At 39.5% G+C, this 18,555-nt stretch overlaps 1 protein-coding gene across 1 annotated transcript in view; it reads right to left on the bottom strand.

Moving 5' to 3' along the window:
• Positions 1 to 5,044: 5,044 nt before the first annotated feature.
• Positions 5,045 to 18,555, bottom strand: part of SACS (sacsin molecular chaperone) — an 87,298-nt gene continuing 73,787 nt past the window's right edge. The window contains 2 exon segments of the mRNA XM_040340518.1: positions 5,045 to 12,941; positions 12,944 to 18,051. Of these exon segments, the coding sequence (XP_040196452.1) occupies positions 6,504 to 12,941; positions 12,944 to 18,051 (11,546 nt within the window). The 3' untranslated portion in view covers positions 5,045 to 6,503.

Raw genomic sequence — 18,555 nt, 5'->3', positions numbered from 1 at the left:
GCGTGTGCGAATTGTAGCCTCAATTTATTGCTGATACGAGTGGCAACCGGTGTGGCCTTCTGCTGCCGTCGCCCATGTACTTCATGGTTTGATCTGTTGTGCGTTCAGAGTTGGTATTCTGCATACTTTGGTTGTAACAAGTAGTTATTTGAGATACTGTTGCCTTTCTATCATCTCAATCTAGTCTGCCCATTCACCTCTGACATCAACAAGGCATTTTCGTCCTTTTTCGGACCATTCTCTGTAAACCCTAACCACTTCCAGACGGTTTCATTTGTTATACCGGAATGATGCCTGCACCTACAGGCATCATTCCAGAATGTATATTTCCAGTCGACGATTCCCTTTCATGCAGAAGTGATCCAAATGGCTTATTAGCTACTCAATCACTTCTGTGGGTGGTGGAAGGAGATCCCACCCCCCTCTGACTCTCCTGGGTTCTACCGTACAATCGCGGTGCCCGGGAACGATGCGGCCGATGGCGATGGCTGCCCTGAACAAAGAGAGAAGAACTGACATTGTTCCCCTCTCTGTAACCCCGGGAAACCCAGGACGAGTTACATTGTCAATTCCGGTTCCACCTCTGTGTTTACCTGGTCACCAGCGGCCAGAAAAGCAGTTGATGAGACCAATCTGTGTCTGATCAGCTGCTTGGGAGGCTAGAGGAGAAATTTGGGGTCTCATAGACCCCAGATCTCTCAATAAAGAGGACCTGTCATGGCCCATGCTGTCACATGGGATGTTGTTCATCCCTTGTTATAACTTTATTGCTAATCCAAAAGAAAAGAAAATGCATATGTTACTTTCGTACACATATGTTGCACCACACATGTAAAAGTATGTTTGCGAACATCAGAGCAAGAGCAATATTTCTAGCACCAGACCTCCTTTGCAACTCTAAACTGGTACCCTTTAAAAGCGTTTGAAGCGTCGCCTATGGAGAATTTAAGCCCCGCCATTCCACGGGCAGACGAAATATTAAAAGCGTGAGATGTTAGGTATCTGTTTACTCTGCGTAATATCATCTTTCACATCATACAAAAAATTGGGCTAACTTTAGTGTTTTGGGTTTTTTAATTAATGAAAGTTTGAAAAACCGCTGCGCAAATACCATGTGAAATAAAAAAAATTGCAACACCAACCATTTTATTCTATAGGGCCTCGGCTATATATATATATTTTTATAATGTTTGGGGGGGCTAAGTAGGAATGACGTGTCAGAATTGGCTTGGATGGGAAATGGCTAGAGATGGTTGTGTGTGAGAATCTTAGTAGATCAGCAGTTTAACTACCAACAACCATGCCACATTGAGGCTGGGTTCACACCTATGCCAATTGGATGTGGGTTACCCTGCATTCAATATGCATAGCAGAAGATTGTGACCGGCTCTCTATGGAGCCAGTTCACAAATCTCTGCAGCAGCTCCGGTGCTAATTGAACAGGAGCCCTGTGCATCTTTTGGACCATTTCTGGTCTGAATTCAGCCAAAAATTCTGTCTGAAATCGGACCTAAAAAGGTGAATGGAGACGCACTGAACTCGTTCTGTGAGCTGCTGCGTGTTCTAGTGTGAACCCAGCCTCAAAGTCACTTAAATCACCTTTGCACCCCATTCTGATGCTCGGTTTGAACATAAGCAAGTCGTCTTCACTTTAAGTTGCTGCCATGTGATTGGCTGATTAGTAATTTGTATTACCAAGCAATTGAACAGGTGTACCTAATAAAGTGGGCGTATAAAAATAGATTTGTCTCCCGTCATGAAATGCTAAAGTAATAAAGACCCCCTTTTTATTGAATAATCGGTGGACATTTTCTTAAAGATCAGGAATCTGGTGTTACTAAGCAGTCATTGTCTTAGGACTTACTACAGGCAGTCCCCGACTTACGAATGCAAAAAGGACTGTAGGTTTGCTCGTAAGTGGAATTTGTTCGTAAGTCGGCACACTGCTTGTAAGTGTAAATTCCGCCTGTGCAGGGATGTTCCGGCTTCCGCCTGTGCAGGGATGTGGCATGTTCCGGGCGCTTCTGGCCATGCAGTACATGAAGTACTGCAGTGTGGAATGTGGCAAGATAGCTGCTCGGCAGTATCCAGGACCATCGTGGAGCACAAGCAGCCGGCATTGAGGCCGTTCGTAAGTCGGGGACTGCCTGTACATTTCTTTGCTGCCCTAATGTAGAAAGGAGAAAGGCTGGGCAGCAGGTGATGCATGTAAACCATAAAACATTTTATTTGTAAAATAATTATTTCTTAATAGCATTCTTTTATATTACTAAATGAAGTAGAGGCAGTTGGTAGTCAACATGACCTTGCTCTTTTCTTCTCTCCCTCTGTGTGTGCATTATGACCTTGTTTCTTATGTTCTCTGAATACAGCTAGTTCAATATCTTAGGTGTTTCCTGCCTTCTGTCAGAAAAAGCTTTCCTTACAAATGAGGCCTTTACCATGATTTGTAAAAAAATAACTGATCTATACTCTGATGCGGGTGCAGTACATAAAATAGAATATAACTTCAGATAAACATCCTTGAAGAAAACAGACCATTTGGATGCAAGAATTGCAAGTAAAATGCTTTATCATGTACCGGACCTTTAATTCTCAGTGTAAAGCCTCATACACATGATCGGACTTCCATCAGACTTTTCTGTGGATTTGTCTCCAAATGGGCGTTGGTCGTGAACTTGTTCTGCATACACACGGCAGGACTTTTTCCAAATCATGTGGTTTTTCAGCTCTTTACCGCCACCCTTTGGGCTACTTCTGCTATTGTTGTCTGATATTTAGCATTGGTTCTGAGCATGCGTATTTGTACTGTGGACTATAGTCTGATAGACTTGTGTACACATGATCGGATTATGCTCCATCGGACATTTGTTGTCGAAAAGTTTGAGAGCATGCACAAAGGGGAACTAATGGGCCAAGCTCAACCCCTGAAAAACAACCCCACATCATAATCCCCCTCCACCTAATGATTTGGACCAGTGCACAAAGCAAGGTCCATAAAGACATGGATGAGCGAATTTGGAGTGGAGGAACACAATTGGCCTGCACAGAGTCCTGACCTCAACCCGATAGAGCATCTTTGGGATAAATTAGACTGCGAGCCAGGCCTTCTCTTCCACATTTCTTCTCTTCTCTTACAAATGCGCCTCTGGAAGAATGGTCAAACATTCCCATAGACACACTCCTAAACCTTGTGGACAGCCTTCCCAGAAAAGTTGAAGCTGTTATAGGTGGGCCAACTCAATATTGAACCCAGTTCATGTAAAGGCAAGTGTCCCAATACTTTTGGTAATATAGTGTACTTACACTGAAAATAATATGTAAACCTTTCCGAATCTGGTAAAGTGCAGATATTAGTCGTTTTTAGTCTATGTGTATCTATAAATGGCCCCTCCTTGACTGCCCAATGCAATGCTGCCAAACGTGGTCCTTGCAAAACCAGCAAATTCTATCAGTGCTAAACAAACACTGAATATTTACACCAGAATGATGTAGCGCAACTTACAAAAAATAACCACAATATAATGAAAGTGCACTTTTATTATATTGTGGTTATTTTCTGTAAGTTGCGCTACATCATTCTGTTGTATATATTGGCTCACTAAAGTTTGAATCACTTATGGGTGTTGGCAAACAACTTTTTAAATTAATTTAATTGATATAATATTGGATTGCACAGATTGATTATCTAAACACTGAATATTATATAACAATCAAACAGACAAAATAGGTTCACCATTTTATTAAAAATAACCAATGTGGATAAAACAGCATTTTAAGGCTTGTATAAAAGAAAACTTGAACTATTAGGCAAATATTTTATGCTATGCCTAATACAAGGCATTAAACACATATAACTTAAAACATCCATAGGCTCTATACATTTGTTAAGAAAAATAAGGCTCCAGCATTTGTTTAAAGACAAAAAGCTAATTATTTCAGTGCACATCTCTAATCAATGTTAACATTAATTTGTTTATAGTTTAATATTACATATGTTAAAAAAAATGCAATGGAAATTTACAGTATAAAATGCAAAAACGATTTAAAAAAGCAAGGTAGTTATAGACATGATTATGCAATGGGACTGCAGTGAGTTAAAAACTGTATTTTGCCCTGACCTGCGATAATATCAAACCAGATCCAGCTGATTAGAGCAGGATGTTAAAGAGAATTTCTACTATGCATTGGTGAGGTGGAAGACGAGCACTGTACATAAATATTACTCTTCCACCTCCCTGCCTGGCCAATCTACAAGTTTAAAATTACACGTTGAGCACCTCTGGACCCAACAACCCAGACAAACCTCTGCCTGTTTAAAAGAGAAGTATGGGTTTTTTTTGTTTTGTTTTTTTGCACATTCATACTTACCTAGGTAGATGCTGCATCTGTCCCCCGGCGTCTCTGCACAGAGAACTAAGCAATCAAACATCGCAGATGGCTTGGTTCTCACAGATCCCTGTGTGGAGAGCTTCTGACTATCAATCAACAGGTCACAGGACTGCAAACCGAATTGCATCCTGTGACCCATAAGAGAAGCCCAGCCAAATAAGCTCAAGCTGGACTGTAACAGATCTTCAATCAGGTAAAAGGAACCACCAGCTGTCAGGTCCTGATAATACTCAAAAGTTGGACTGATGTTTTGTAGAATAGTCAATGGAGGTTAGTGCTACTTACATAAAAAGCCAAACTCATGCCATATACTGATCTACATTAAGCGCAGTAGCCCTTTTAAACCCCTTTTACACTGGGGCATTTTTCTGAAAGAAGCCTCATCTGCAATCCCAATGTAAAAGCCAGAGTGCTTTTACACTGAGGCGCTGCGCTGGCAGGGCGTCAAAAAAGTCCTGCAAGCAGCTTCTTTGCAGCGCTTTAGGAACATTGAATAAACCACTCCTAAAGCACCCCTTCCCACTGAGGCGCTTTAACGCCAAAGCACCTGAAAAACGCCCCAGTGTGAAAGGGGTCTTTAGCGGAGCTTTACCAGTGTTTTTCGGGTGCTGGCAGTGTGAAAGGGCTCTGAAAGCACTCGGGCTTTTACATTGGGATTGCAGATGAGGCTTCTTTCAGGCGCTTGATTTAACGCTAAAGCGCCTGAAAAACTCCCCAGTGTGAAAGCGGTCTAAAAGCCAAGTCGTAGGTGGACACAAGCCTTGAACTCACGTTAAAACTTTGGAGCACCTAACAACTAAATTTGGTCAGAAGATACCTAAATGACAGGTAATTTCTGATGTGCAAATTCAACAGGGAGAGGAGGACCCCTTGATAAAGTCCTTGGCAGGCATGTAGGCCTGGGATCTTAAGTGTATCAATCAACACTGGAGTCCCTAAAATACATTAGAAATTGTTTAATGAGTTTGTTTTTCTGGATATAGCACTAAAATATCAATTTTAGGTGGATTAACCATTAAACAGATTTGTCAGGGAAAAAGTCACACCTTTGCCTGGCTTTAAAATGGGCATTACTGGAGATCTTTTATTGTGGCTAGGAGAGTTTAACACGTCATCAAGCAAGTGTCTAACAGAAGATGACAGATCTATTTTATATGGACCCAGAGTTTAAGATAAAGCTACTGGAACACAAAAGGTCATACAGAAAAACAAAAAAAAAAACAGCAGGGACTTGGGCTGCTAACCTACAACAATACTAGATACAGAAAGAATTGGGAATTCCTGGGTGAAGGGATTGTCTAATGTGCTGCTCAGCTTTTTTTACATAAAGTGCTCTTTTCCTAATATGCACAACTATACACATTCAATGTTATGTACATTTTTGCTGCTGTTCTATTCACATTACAAATGTGACCTTGAAGCTCAGAGATACTGCATTCTTATTAATTAGCAAATGATATCTTAAAAAAATAATTTAGATTTACTTAACACACATTACATCTTAAATCTCTACTATGTATGATTTAGATCTCTTCCAGTTACATGGTTAATGCATGTTCAACTGATATACAGCTACCAATTAAACTGCATTACTCTTAAATAATTATGAAGCACCCTTTCAAGCCTAGAAAAGAACTTTATGCAATTGCATAATCGCATCTTAGATAGCAGCAAGGAATTTTCAAAACATATCTAAGCTTTTGTAAATATATAATTTCGTGTTATACATTTAAAGGGCTGGTAAACCTAAAATGCATATTATCTAAGGGCAGTAAACTAGATTGTACAATTTGCTAGTAACATTCACCCCATGTAAATGCTGTTGGCAGTGTCCTTCAACAGGATTAGTAAACTGACATCTCTCTGTATGGAAGAAAACTTCTCCTTAGAGGGAAGAACTATCGCTTGAGCTCCAATTATGCAATACTGACGGTAGGGAATGTTACTAACATTTGTTTTTGAAAAAAAAATCTAGTTTAAAAATCACTTGGGTCAGTTGAGACCTTTAAAAATAAATCTCTGGCATTGTGGTACCATTTAATATCCTGTGCTATGTAGCTTTAAAATGATATCAGCTGTAGTTGCATATGCAAAAGAATATGCTCAAAGTTTTAAATAATCTTATTTTGTATAAAATTTTCAAGTTTTATTATTATACAAGCAGTGCATTCCATGACTCTCATGGCAACATCTGAAGTAAATCGATCATTTGGTATCTGTGGGAAAGGGAGCATATCTGGATAACGAGTTTTTAAGCTGTCCACACCATAGGCCTCTAAAGTTTGAACGTCTTTTGTAAGGCCATCTAGCTGTTGACCATATTCTTCAATTTTTTGTGCAAGTGCAGTTGGCTTTACATCCTTGTCTGATTTTCCTCTAACAGCATAGTCCGCGGCAATCAAAGCTAATTTTGTGGAGAGATAGCATTTAAAACAGACCCATTCATTGGCATTTTTGTGCAGATCGTTTCTTGCAGCTGAAAAGTTAGCCCTTGCTTGCCTTAGCCATCTACGAGCTTCAACAGGGTTCCCAACTGTCTTGAAAGTTGGTGGTACAAAGAAACGTTTAAAATCATATGAGCCTGTATGGGAGGCAAACTTTTCTTTATATTGTTGCCTTTCTGACCTGTGACTTGTGGCCTCTTGATTCCAAAAAGTATAAAACCTTTGAAAAGAGCTTTTGTCAGACTGGAACCTAGCAGACTGTGTTGTGAAGGTCCTTCTTGCTGTTCTTTCAGTATTTTGGTCTACAAAAGCTTGCTTCTCTAGTCTATTAATTTCAATTTGCAGGTGCTTGAAAACTTCATTTGCTATATCAAGGTTTTCTGCATTTTTATCTGGATGCCATTTTAAATAAAGCCGCCTAATTATCTTCTTCCGTTCTGATTCAGATAATTTCCAGGCCTGCTCAATTATAACAGTGACTTCCTTTAGAATCTCTGGCAAAGAATTCAATTTGATCTTTTTTGGTGACTGATGTTTTGAAGCGTTTGTCTTATTGCCTTCTTTACTTGGAAAAGAAGATGCAGTCCTGGGACCAGGTGGTGGAAATTCTGTCGGACTTGTTGGTGTAGAGGGAGCACTGTCCTTATTCTGAGGACCTTCCTCAGGCCTAGAAAACTTGTACAGGTCAAGTGAACTAACAATTTTGTATTCACTATATCCAATATCTATTTGGTAAAACTTTCCAAGAGAACTTGAACTGTCATTTTCTTTCTCTACTTCTTGAACAATAATGGCATATGTATATGTTGGCTGGTATGATCCAAATGAGTCTCCACCTTCAGCATCAACCAAATAGCCAACATATTCCCCCGGATAAAAGACATTGGTTGGATCCATAAGGAGTGTGTAATGAATTTCTGCTGGAATGGGAGTGCCAGGCATGGGAAGTTCCAGCTTTGATTGCTCAGTTGAGTCATACTTGACACCTAAGCTATCAAGCTTCTCATTAATTCTGTAAATGTCATTACATCCCAACATAGCAATAAGATATGATGTATCAGAAATTAGATTGTCAGTTGCAGATTTCAATGTCATTGCTAAGGCTAATAAGAAATTGATGTCTTTACTGTCAGAATGCTGAATGTATAGTAAAATTACGGCATGTCCATATCTCTTCAAAAAGGCAAGTGTTTCACTTTTGCTGTGAGGGATAGGATTAAACCCTTTTACCCTTAATGTGGTTTGTAACTTCTCAAAGCAGGAAACCTTTAAGCCTTCTCGAAAGGCTTTACAAAGTTTAATGGCCTTTTCTTCATTTGCCAAAAAACCATTGTCATTTTCATGCTTCATAATTCTAATAAGTCCAGTGATAAACTGTTCAGAGGACAGAAGCAACTGTAATCTCCCCTGCAGAGAACATAAGGTCCCAAACTGGCAAGACTTTGGTGTCTCTTCATCCAACTGTTCTTCAAGGATGCTACTAAGAAGTCGCGGCCTTAACTTTTGTGGGAGAAGCATTATAAGTCTTGTGTGAAATCCATGATCTTTTCCCATGTAACACTGACTGAGATCCACCAACATTTGGACCCCAATGTTTCCCTGAATTCTGCTTTTGTAGTGGGGTGCATCATCAAATACTAAGATACTTGACTTGACCAGTCTTCCATCTTGGCTTGGTAAATAAAGAGCCAGGTCACGAATGTTTTCAAAGTCATTGCGCACTTTAGCTGAATCATTCTGAAGGCTTTTAAGAAGACCAGAAACTACTCTCTTTACAGTGCGCATCTCATTGGGGTCTAGTTGTTTTCCATCAGAGCTCTTGAAAATGCGACTAAGAACTTCAACATACTGCTTTGTAGATACAACATCCTCTGTGCCCAAGTTTTTAAACAGCTGATGGAATGTTCCTAGCTCCAGAGGCAGTTTGTATAGATAAGGTTTAAAATCGGACTCAAATTCCAGATTAATAACTACCTCCTCTGGTTTTAGAAGTTTCCATCCATCTTCAACCATGACAAAAGCAACTCCTCTCAACTGGAACTTAAATTCTTTCTTTTCAGTGTTAAGAAACTCATAGATACTTCTTAGAACCTTTGATCTTGTTTTCACGATTTCCTCATCAACGGTTGTAATGTTACATATGTTTCTGCAATTGTTAATGACTTTATCAAGAGAAGGGTCTACATTCACATTAAGCATTGTCAAAATCTGCTCAAGTTGCTCCTGTGGGCCAAGAGTGCTTCCTTCTTGTTCTTTAATGGTCAGTGGGGTTGCTTTTTCTGGAAGAATTGGGCAAGATGTCCACAGTAGCTGTATAACATCTGTTTGTTTAAACTTTGGATTAACTTGAGCTCCATTAAACCTTATCAGAGGTAGAGTACCATTTACTTCTTGGTACTGAGGGTGGAAACGTACTAGCTCTGCAGGTGCCCGTTCAGGACATAAGAAAGGTATCATAGACAACTCTTTTAAAAAATTCCCAGACAGTAAATCAGTTCTCTCTTGGAAGACGTGATAAAGAATTACATCAACTGTGTTCTGCAGCACTTCTTTTGACCAGCTTTCAGTGGTGGCTCTCATGCTGATCTCTTTTGCAAACTGCAGCAACTGCTGCTGAGAAAGAATATGCTTCATGCCTATATTTCGAAGGAATTTAATCCATGAGAGGAGAAAGACAGCTTGGTTCTTTGGCTTTGTAATTTGTTCCAGTTTCTTAAAAAAATCCAGTGGTACAAATAATTTTTCAGAAAGCATCACTTCAAACACCTTAATAGTTCGATCATAAAAAGTCTTGGCAGGCCTCAGCCGACCACTGGCATCATGAATAAAAGAAAGATCCTCTAGTTTTGCATAAAGCTGATCCTTTATTACAGAAGCCTCCTCAAGATCACATAGTCTATTTTTCAGATAAATTAGATGTTCTAACTTGGCATTGTAGGAGAGGTTTTCAAACTTTGGCAACAAGTGCTTTGAATAAATCTCCAGATCATCCACAGGAATGCAGCCTACTGCTGTATAGAGTTCCTTAAGGTTAACTTTCTCTTCAAGAAAAGCAAAGGTTGAGGAGTGAGACCACTTTTCCACCTCTGGTGATGGTATACTCTTTGTAAGAACATAGCATGTCCCATACTTTGAAATGGTTATATAGCGACCACTTACTGACTTATAGCAAGGAAGAGTTTTTAAGATGTTAATGGCATCCTCTGATGCCAACTGATCTAGATGGCAGTTAAAATACATTAAAAGAGCATCAAAGTCATTCTCTGCTATTTTTTCAGTTTTAAAACTTGATGTTTGAATCATGTGATGCACGGCTCTGAGGATGCTTATTGGATGGTCAATATTTGCTGTGTGACTTGCCAACAAGGTAAGCAATGTATTGTCTTTTGAACATATTTTGTTTAGAGCCAGTTGGATACATCCAGTCTTCATCAAAGTATGGAATACTTTATCACTTTGTGCATTTGGAAAGATTGCAATGTGCAGGAGACTAAATGGCAGCAAAACATCACCATCTGGAATAATAAGTTGGCCAGGTGACACAGTGAACTTTATCCCTGGTAGCAAAGCCCAATCCTTAAGTGTTTCTACAACTGAATCAAAAGCTGTGCTCATGTCGGTTTGATCATCCTTGACATTAAATGACTCACTGATGAAATGCCAGGCACTTTTTAACCAAGGTTCACTAGCAAAGTTATCTTTCCAGGGCACAAAGACTTTTGTTTTATATTCTCTGGGAAGAACAGATGACAGCAACTCTGCCAAGCTGTCGATGTCAAAAACTTTTGCGACTTTGTTTGAAAGCAGGATGTTGCTGTATCTCAAATAAAGGGTATTCATGAACAGATCCTTCCGGGATGGGATTAATTCATGATAGGTGGTTAGAAATTTGGGGTGTTTTGTGTCAAAAATCTGCAAAACATTGTCCAGAGTAATCAAAAGTGGCAGGCCCTCAATCTTAATATCATTTTCTTCAGCATCTTTTAGGCAGTAGTCTACTAGAAGTTTCAGACTGTGGAATAACTTTAGGTTTGTCTGCTGAAGGCGGCAGGGTAACTTTCCAATGTGGCAGTTTGAATCAGGAGAAGAAAAGGTCAGCAGAAAGTTACGGACATCAGAAGGTGTTGCATAGGAAACTGGTATTCCTGCATCAACCAAGCAGTGGTATAGATTTGCTGTTTCATCACAGTAGTAAACCAAGTTGAATCCAATTTCTAAGAGAAGATGCTTAAGCCTGTAAACATTCTCAGCTACTGTTTTACGGGTAGTTATGTTATACTCCATATTTTTCATATGGTGCAACTCATCTTGTAGTAAATTGTCAAAATATGGCTTGCCAGAATTCACTGCAGACATGTTTACCCACGTAACAATGACAGCTGACTGCCCATCAGATCCGTCAACATTTGGGGTGCGCACAACAGGCAGGAGACGTTTGGAATCAGCATAGATGCAAGAATATACAGCTTTTACAAGGCAATACCAGTCTGGCTGCAAATCCAGTCTGTTAACTGGGAAAAATGACAAAAACTTCTTTAAAATATCTTTAACGGCATGGACTGGTATATTGTGCAAAACTGAGATTGTTGGGTCACTACCTGGAAAGTTTCGTTTTTTCAGCTGCACTAACAGCTCCACATAAGCCGGAGCTATTAAAGCTGTCATCAGACTATTATTCCAGTCACTTCTTACTCCAACTCCATCGTCATCTCTCCACAAATTTCGTCTAGCAGAGTCTAAAGAAAAATGTCCATTGACATGAAATGGAAGTCCCGTCTCAAGAGAAAGGGGCAGGAAACAGAAAGCTCTGTATGGTTTTTTGTAGTTGTGAGTAATACATGCAGCAACTCCACCACGAGGAAACAATGTGATGTCTTCATTTTTATGCGCAGAGATGACACTTTTCATCACTCTATCCATACTTGAGAACCCTGACCGGTTACATATTAACCATGTTGTGAGATTTCCTTCTGTATCCTCAATGTCCATTGTGTAAGTAATCTGTTGGACGGGAATATCTTTTAGTTGTTTTCTTCTGGTAACACTGTCGATAACAGATGAATGAAACTGCTTGCGCTTTAATCGGTCACCATCAGTAATTTTGCCTCTGACCGAATATAGCACTTTTAGGGCACCAGTTGTTTTCTCTATCTCACATATTGAAATTTTCTCCATGTGATTCAAAAACATAAGAAGTTCAGCTCCATCTGTACGCAGCTTATCAAGAAGGTTCTGTACCATTCTATCTGAGCAAGGTACTGAAGAAATTTCAGAGGTTTTTGCCATTTCTGCATTCCGAAGTGGAAACCGAAACATTGTAGCATTGGAAAGGTTGAAGTGGTTGCCCAAGTATAGATTTAGCACGTCTGAAAACTGTGTTCTAAAGTCAGCATCTAAGTCTCTGAACATGCGCCCTGGACTCAATGAAGTTGCCCCTGGGGCATATTCTGCATGGGGATCAAAAATACAAATGATGTCATTTGAAGATACAAATGAGGGACAGTCAGTGATGTGGTAAACCGAATTAAATCCTATACCATACTGTCCAGTTTTGCCAGGGTTGCCTTCCTTTGTCCCCCTTCCCAAGTTCTGGATACCACGTACATCATCATTTGTAAAAGGTTGGTTGTTGAATACACATAGTGCAGGGCCTTGTAGTGGAGTCCATTTCTCATCAAATATTCTGTCTGATGGATGATGTCTTGGATCAAAGACAAAACAAATTTCTGTGGCTTTTGCATCATCTGCATTTTGTAGAAGTTCTTTGAGCATCTCTTTCTCTGATGGATAAGCATTCAGAATGCTTTTAATTCTGCTGGTAAGTTTTTCTTTCTGTCCAAATTCTGTTCCAAGTGCAGTAAAACAAACATTTGACGCATATCTTTCTAGAGCTTTGTGTCGTTTTGGAATAGACCCCAGTTTTACAGCCACCTCCCTGGGAATATCAGAATGACAATATTTTACAGCTGTGTCTTTCACTCGAATCCACGGGCAGTCATTATAACATAAGGATTTTGCTGCAAGTAGATAGAGGTTAGCATCAGGCAGAAGGATTTGGCCATAGTTCTTTTCACAATATTCTTGACTCTTTTCTCGAATATGCCCCCCCAAATTCCTTCACTAACAATACGTCTGCAAAGTTGTAAGTCATTTTCTGATATTTTTCTACTATTATTTGCATTTTTGATGGCCTGAAGAACTGATGCAAAATCTTCCACCGTAAAGGAAAGTTTCACTCCAACACTTTCAAACAGTTCACGAAAATTATTTTTGTACTTGGTGGGCATTTGATACAAGTAGGGTGCTGCTTCAAAATTTAGATGAAAGGCAACTTTTTCTGGTCCAACATAAATGCCATCTATGAAAATGAAAGGGTTTGTCGTCAACGCTGAGACCACAATGCTTCTAGTAGCTTCGTTCAGCAATACAGCTTCATTAAGAAATTTATAGCAAGAATTTGTGATATTGTCCTGGTACAGAGTGTTACCATCTAAATGCTTTGCAACTTCTTTCAGTTGTTCTATCACTAATTCAGGGGATGGCTTTTTTAGTAAACCTAAGTACTCCTTGACGGCTAATGATATGGGTCCGCAACCCTTAAAGGAAGGGGAGTTTTCATTGAGTATTGGTTTCAAAAGGCAAACAATATCTTGGTGCTCAGTGGTATACAGATCAGTAGCTGCAAACAAGTACTCTGGACTAAATTCACTTCCTTTCCAACGCAATGAAAAGCCTGCAGGTTTTGTTGAATATGGTAAAAACTGAGTAGTTTGACATTTCTTGCCAAATTCCTTTGCTTTTGGGTCTCTGAACTTAAGTTTTTCATCAATTAAACTTAAAATAATATTGCTTCTCATGCAAGCTGCAGAATGGTCACTTTTGTTGACCTCTGATATGGACTCAATGCGTTCAATTAAATCCTCCCACAAAATGTCATCTTTAACCATTCCTAGCTGGACTAATTTCACCAACACCACAGGGTTTAGGTAATTTTGGTAAGTTCCAAAAGGAAATCTTCCATCACTATCATCATACAATTTTGCAACCCTACCTTCTGGGTGAATTAACCTTGAAGGTACAACCAAAGGATGACCTTCACTGGAACAGGGAATGCATGGTGTTATTTGCAGGATTTCACCAAAAGCTTGTATCCTTTCATTCAAAACAAAAAGCATCAATGGATCACGTAATTCAGGTTGAATCTCTGCGATATGTGGAAAAAAAACTTCAGAAAAAAACTGACTTTCAGAAAAAGTATTCTCAAGTAATACATCTGTACAGCCTGCTTCTTCAAAGCCCATTTTAACCCACGAGGGCAGTTCTACAGCACACAGATTTTTAGAGCCTGTCTTTTTCAAGTATTTTAGAAAAATTTGAAAAGCAGCAGGTCCAATATCTGGTCGCTTCAGTAAAGAGTCATCAAGAAATCGTACGTGTTTCATGGAGACCCAGGATGTTCCATCAGAAAAAACTTTAATCCTATCCTTGCCTTTCCCTTTGGCAATGTCTTCATAAATTCCTTGACAGATTACAGAAAAGTCATCATGCACATAGTCAGGATCAGGCCATACTGAATAGTAGTTGTAATTGAGTAGTTCTTCACTGATGGACATGTCTCTTAGGACACAAAGAGCTTCTAAGTAGGATCGAACAATGACATGCCTCATAAATACCATATTCCATCTTCCTTTGGTATCGGTTTTCCAAATTTCTTTACGGTTTGAGGACACAGCAAAGCAACCATTTATATGCAATGGAAGACCAGTTTTTATCCGTAGAGGCAAGTAACAGAACACTTCTCCAACATTAGTGGAGAGTGGTTTCACTGTCCATTTACCGTTCTGACTTTCAGAAAGCATTACTGCAACTCCACCACATGGCACAAGCCCAAGCCTTTTGCCACTATCACTTAAAGCAAATTTCAAAGCTTCCCCAATGTCCATGCAAGAACATATAAGCCATGTTGTTGAGTCTACTGTTTTTTGTGGAAGTTCCTCTGTCATTCTTTTGCTCTGTCCAGATTTGGCCATTTCAAATATTTTTGCTGGTTCATCTTCTGGGCCTCGGAATAAGGGGGAATGCAGATCCACTATTCGTCTAAATACATGGTGAAACTCTTGAACAACAATCTGCAAGATGGAGGATGATTTTGGCATATCTGTTGGAAATTTTTTAGTTGTACTGCAGTTGTGCATCACTCTGGCAGCTTCTTTTAGAAGTCTTGTTGGATGAACTAAAACCTTTGAGGAACATTCATTTTTTCTAATAGTCACTGTGTCTTTCGCCAAATCTGGATCTGATTCTTCGGGCTTTAAGTATTTGAGAACCATAGAGTTTACATGCTGAGTGAATAGAATCAGCCTATAACCACACAGGCTAAATTCATCTACAAGTGTATAAATATCTGCAGTGTTGTAGCAAACACTGCTAATTTCACTTCCTTTTGCTTCTTGCTGTGTTCTAAAGGACAGCCTAAAAAGTGTACCTTTGTAACAGTATGGTGTTTCTACAGCAAGTGGTAGATCACATTTAAAAACACCCAAAAAAGGTTTGAATTGATTGGGAAATTTGCGAAGTCGTTTCTGTTGCTTGCTCCAATTAATTTTGATTCCTGGATTAGATTTGTCTCTGATGTGTTTACTGATATGGTTGATATTAGGATCAAACATGATCATAAATTCTCTACTCATAATAATAGGAATGTCTGTAACATGATACACAGAATTGAAACCCAGACCAAACTTTCCAACCTTGTCCACCTCACTCCTTTTTAAGGACTCCCCAAGTCGTGTTATGTTCATAAAATCTTTGTCTGTGAATTCAGAATTGTTGTAAGACCACAAAGCTGGTCCATGACATGCTGCCATTCCAGGGTCCAGAAGATTTTCTCGTATGTCCATATTTCTTCTCATATCAATCAAAAAGTTGCATTCAGTGGCTGAGGCATCATCTGCATTTTGAAGGAGCTCTTTAAAGATATCTGAAACTGAAGGGTATTCTTCTAAAATATTTTTGATTCTCACTGTAAGAGGTTCTCTTTGCCCTGACTGTTCAAATCCCATGTTTTCTGGATTAATAAGTCTTGTGCTTAAACAAGGTACATTCAGCCATTCTGCTGTCTTCATTGGTATATCTTCATGTACCAATATTATTGGTTCAACTGAATCTTCGAGGAGGTCATTCAAGTCGTCAACTTTGATATCACAGTAACAACACTCATGTATAGGTCTCATTACAAGCTTAGAAGGATCTTTGTTGTAATGCACAGGCAATGGGGCTTCTGGACTCACAACAACCTGATGACTATACATCCATCTCACAATGTTCAGCATAATGTTAAGGTTCTGCCTGTTCTCTTCTTTGTGCATGGTTTTCTTGCTTCTCTCATAAATGATATTTACAACTTGAAAGATCTGGTCAGAAGTCAGCTCCTCAATTGAACCACAGAATTTGAATAACTTGTGAAATTTCACCATTGTGTTTGGTATACTATGCAAAAAGGGCTGAAGGTCAAGACTGTGTACTGATGTTATCACAGCTTGTTTTGGAGAACAAAAGGTTTTGCCTGTCCAAACCCATGGAAATGAAAGTGCTTTATACAGCTCTTTACCTTTCTCAAGAGACTCTTGCATAAAGCCATAAATTTCCAATAAAATGTGTTGAAACTGATAATAGTCTTCATCAGTGATTGTTTTGGAATTATTCCAATCAACCACAACTTTTAGGTGTTTCAACACAGCTTCAATGCTAGGCTCCTTGGAAATGCCCAGGACTTTTTCAACGTTGTCATTCATGTTCTCCACCAGTGGAACAGAAGATCCTACAAGGACAGCATAGCACGTGTTGCACATTTCTCCTGGGGCATACAGTTTGAACTGGTCTCCCATCCAAACCAAAGAATTGGGATAATTTGGTGGACGTTCTTTAATAGCAGGAATCCATTTGATCTTATTTAATACAGCTTTTGCTTCAGGTGATTGTATGAGTTTATATGCTTTTTTCAAAACTGTCAGTAGAGTCTTTGCCTTTTTTAACACAACGTCGTCATTTTTTGCAGATCCACTGTGTAAAGCTTCAATTTTCTTTGCAATCTGCACAATGTCCTTTTCTAAAATATGATAATCATTTTTGAGCCCTATTTGTCGAAGGGAATGCAAAACATCAGAAGATGTAAAAGCAGCAGGTGGAAAGTACAGATGTTCTTCAGCACAGAAAAGACTTTGAAGGATAACTACCTCTGGATCAAAAACTTCATTAGCTGATACAAGTCTGTCTTTGTTTAGGGGCAAAAATTTAAGATTAGATAACCAGTTAATTATAGCTGGGTTTTCATTCTTTAAAAAGGTAAAACTTTCAAGCACCCAAAGCACAACACTTGTTCTTTCTTCACTTGAGTAAAAACCTCTCTCTACATCTTGTAAAATAATTTTTACACAGTCTGTACTCTTTAGCTGCTCAACTTTGAGCATCTTGGTCAAACGAATGGTTTCCTCATCGCTGCTATCAATTACAGGAAATGAGAGACGCGTGTTCGGAGGAAGTCTGGCGTTGTGATGAAGAACTTTACAACCTCTCAAGAAAACATAAGAATTTTTTTGGCCTGAAGTCTGTTCTATCTTTTTAAAGACTATTAGTTCCTGAATGATCTTTTTCTCTTTTTCGTTAATGTCTGTTAGGCTAGCAAGGAATCTCCTCAGAGTGTCTTTGTGGACTGGGGTTAGTGAAGCTACCTGACTGGAGAGTTTCTGAAGAGACATCCTGTCCATTATTTGGAGGAGAGCACAGGGCGTTGGAGGATAGACATATTTTTTAAGAAGAGGATGTTGTATGGCAGGATCAAAATACTGGAGAACAATGCCACCAAGGTTTTTAATAATTTCTGGCAAATGTTCAGGCAGTTGAGTGTCTGCCAAATCATCATACATTACGGGAGATGGTGACCTCAGGCGAATGAGTTCTAGTGTGGTTTCCTCTTCTTCTAGAATCCTTGTAGGAATTAGTGGCATATCATCAAGACATGTCAGATCTTCTGAAAAATGAATGTATAAGAGTTTCCAGACCATTTTAAGCCATGAGATGGAAGGATGCTTTTTGTCCTTGCCTGGGGACCAGTTGACCACCAAGTCTCTTGTCGGCCATGTCATATTCATAACTTCTTTAGTAAGACGTATAAAACGTTCAGGATTCAGGAGCTGCAGCTGGGTGCATGGCCTTCCTGTTAAAGAAGAAAAATACATTAGCAGTCAGCATTTACATGGAAAGTTAAATATGTGTCTTAAATTATTGGTAAAAACAAACTGTCTCATATTTACAAACATATTGTAAAAAATTCAACTCCTGCCTAATTTGAGATTTCAGTTTTTGTTTTTGTGGCCTTTTCTTAATAAATAATAATTCACGAATTCAAAGAGGGAATATTAACTACTAGCCGACCAGCCGCAGATATACGGCGGCAGGTTGGCTCGGCTGTGCAAGATCACGTAGCTATACGTCATCTTGCGATACAGCCAATAGGGGCGCACGCACCCCCCCGCTCGCCCCTGGTCCCGACGCGCGTGCCCGGCAGGCGCGATCACTGCTGGGGCACCTGCGATTGCTTGTTACAGAGCGAGAACCGGGAGCTGTGTGTGTAAACACACAGCTCCTGGTCCTGTCAGGGGGAGAAATGCCCGATCGTCTGTTCATACAATGTATGAACAGCGATCTGTCATTTCCCCAA

The sequence above is a fragment of the Rana temporaria genome, chromosome 2 (assembly GCF_905171775.1).
Source record: "Rana temporaria chromosome 2, aRanTem1.1, whole genome shotgun sequence".
Lineage (NCBI taxonomy): Eukaryota > Metazoa > Chordata > Amphibia > Anura > Ranidae > Rana > Rana temporaria.
This window is presented reverse-complemented; position numbering and strand designations above follow the sequence as displayed.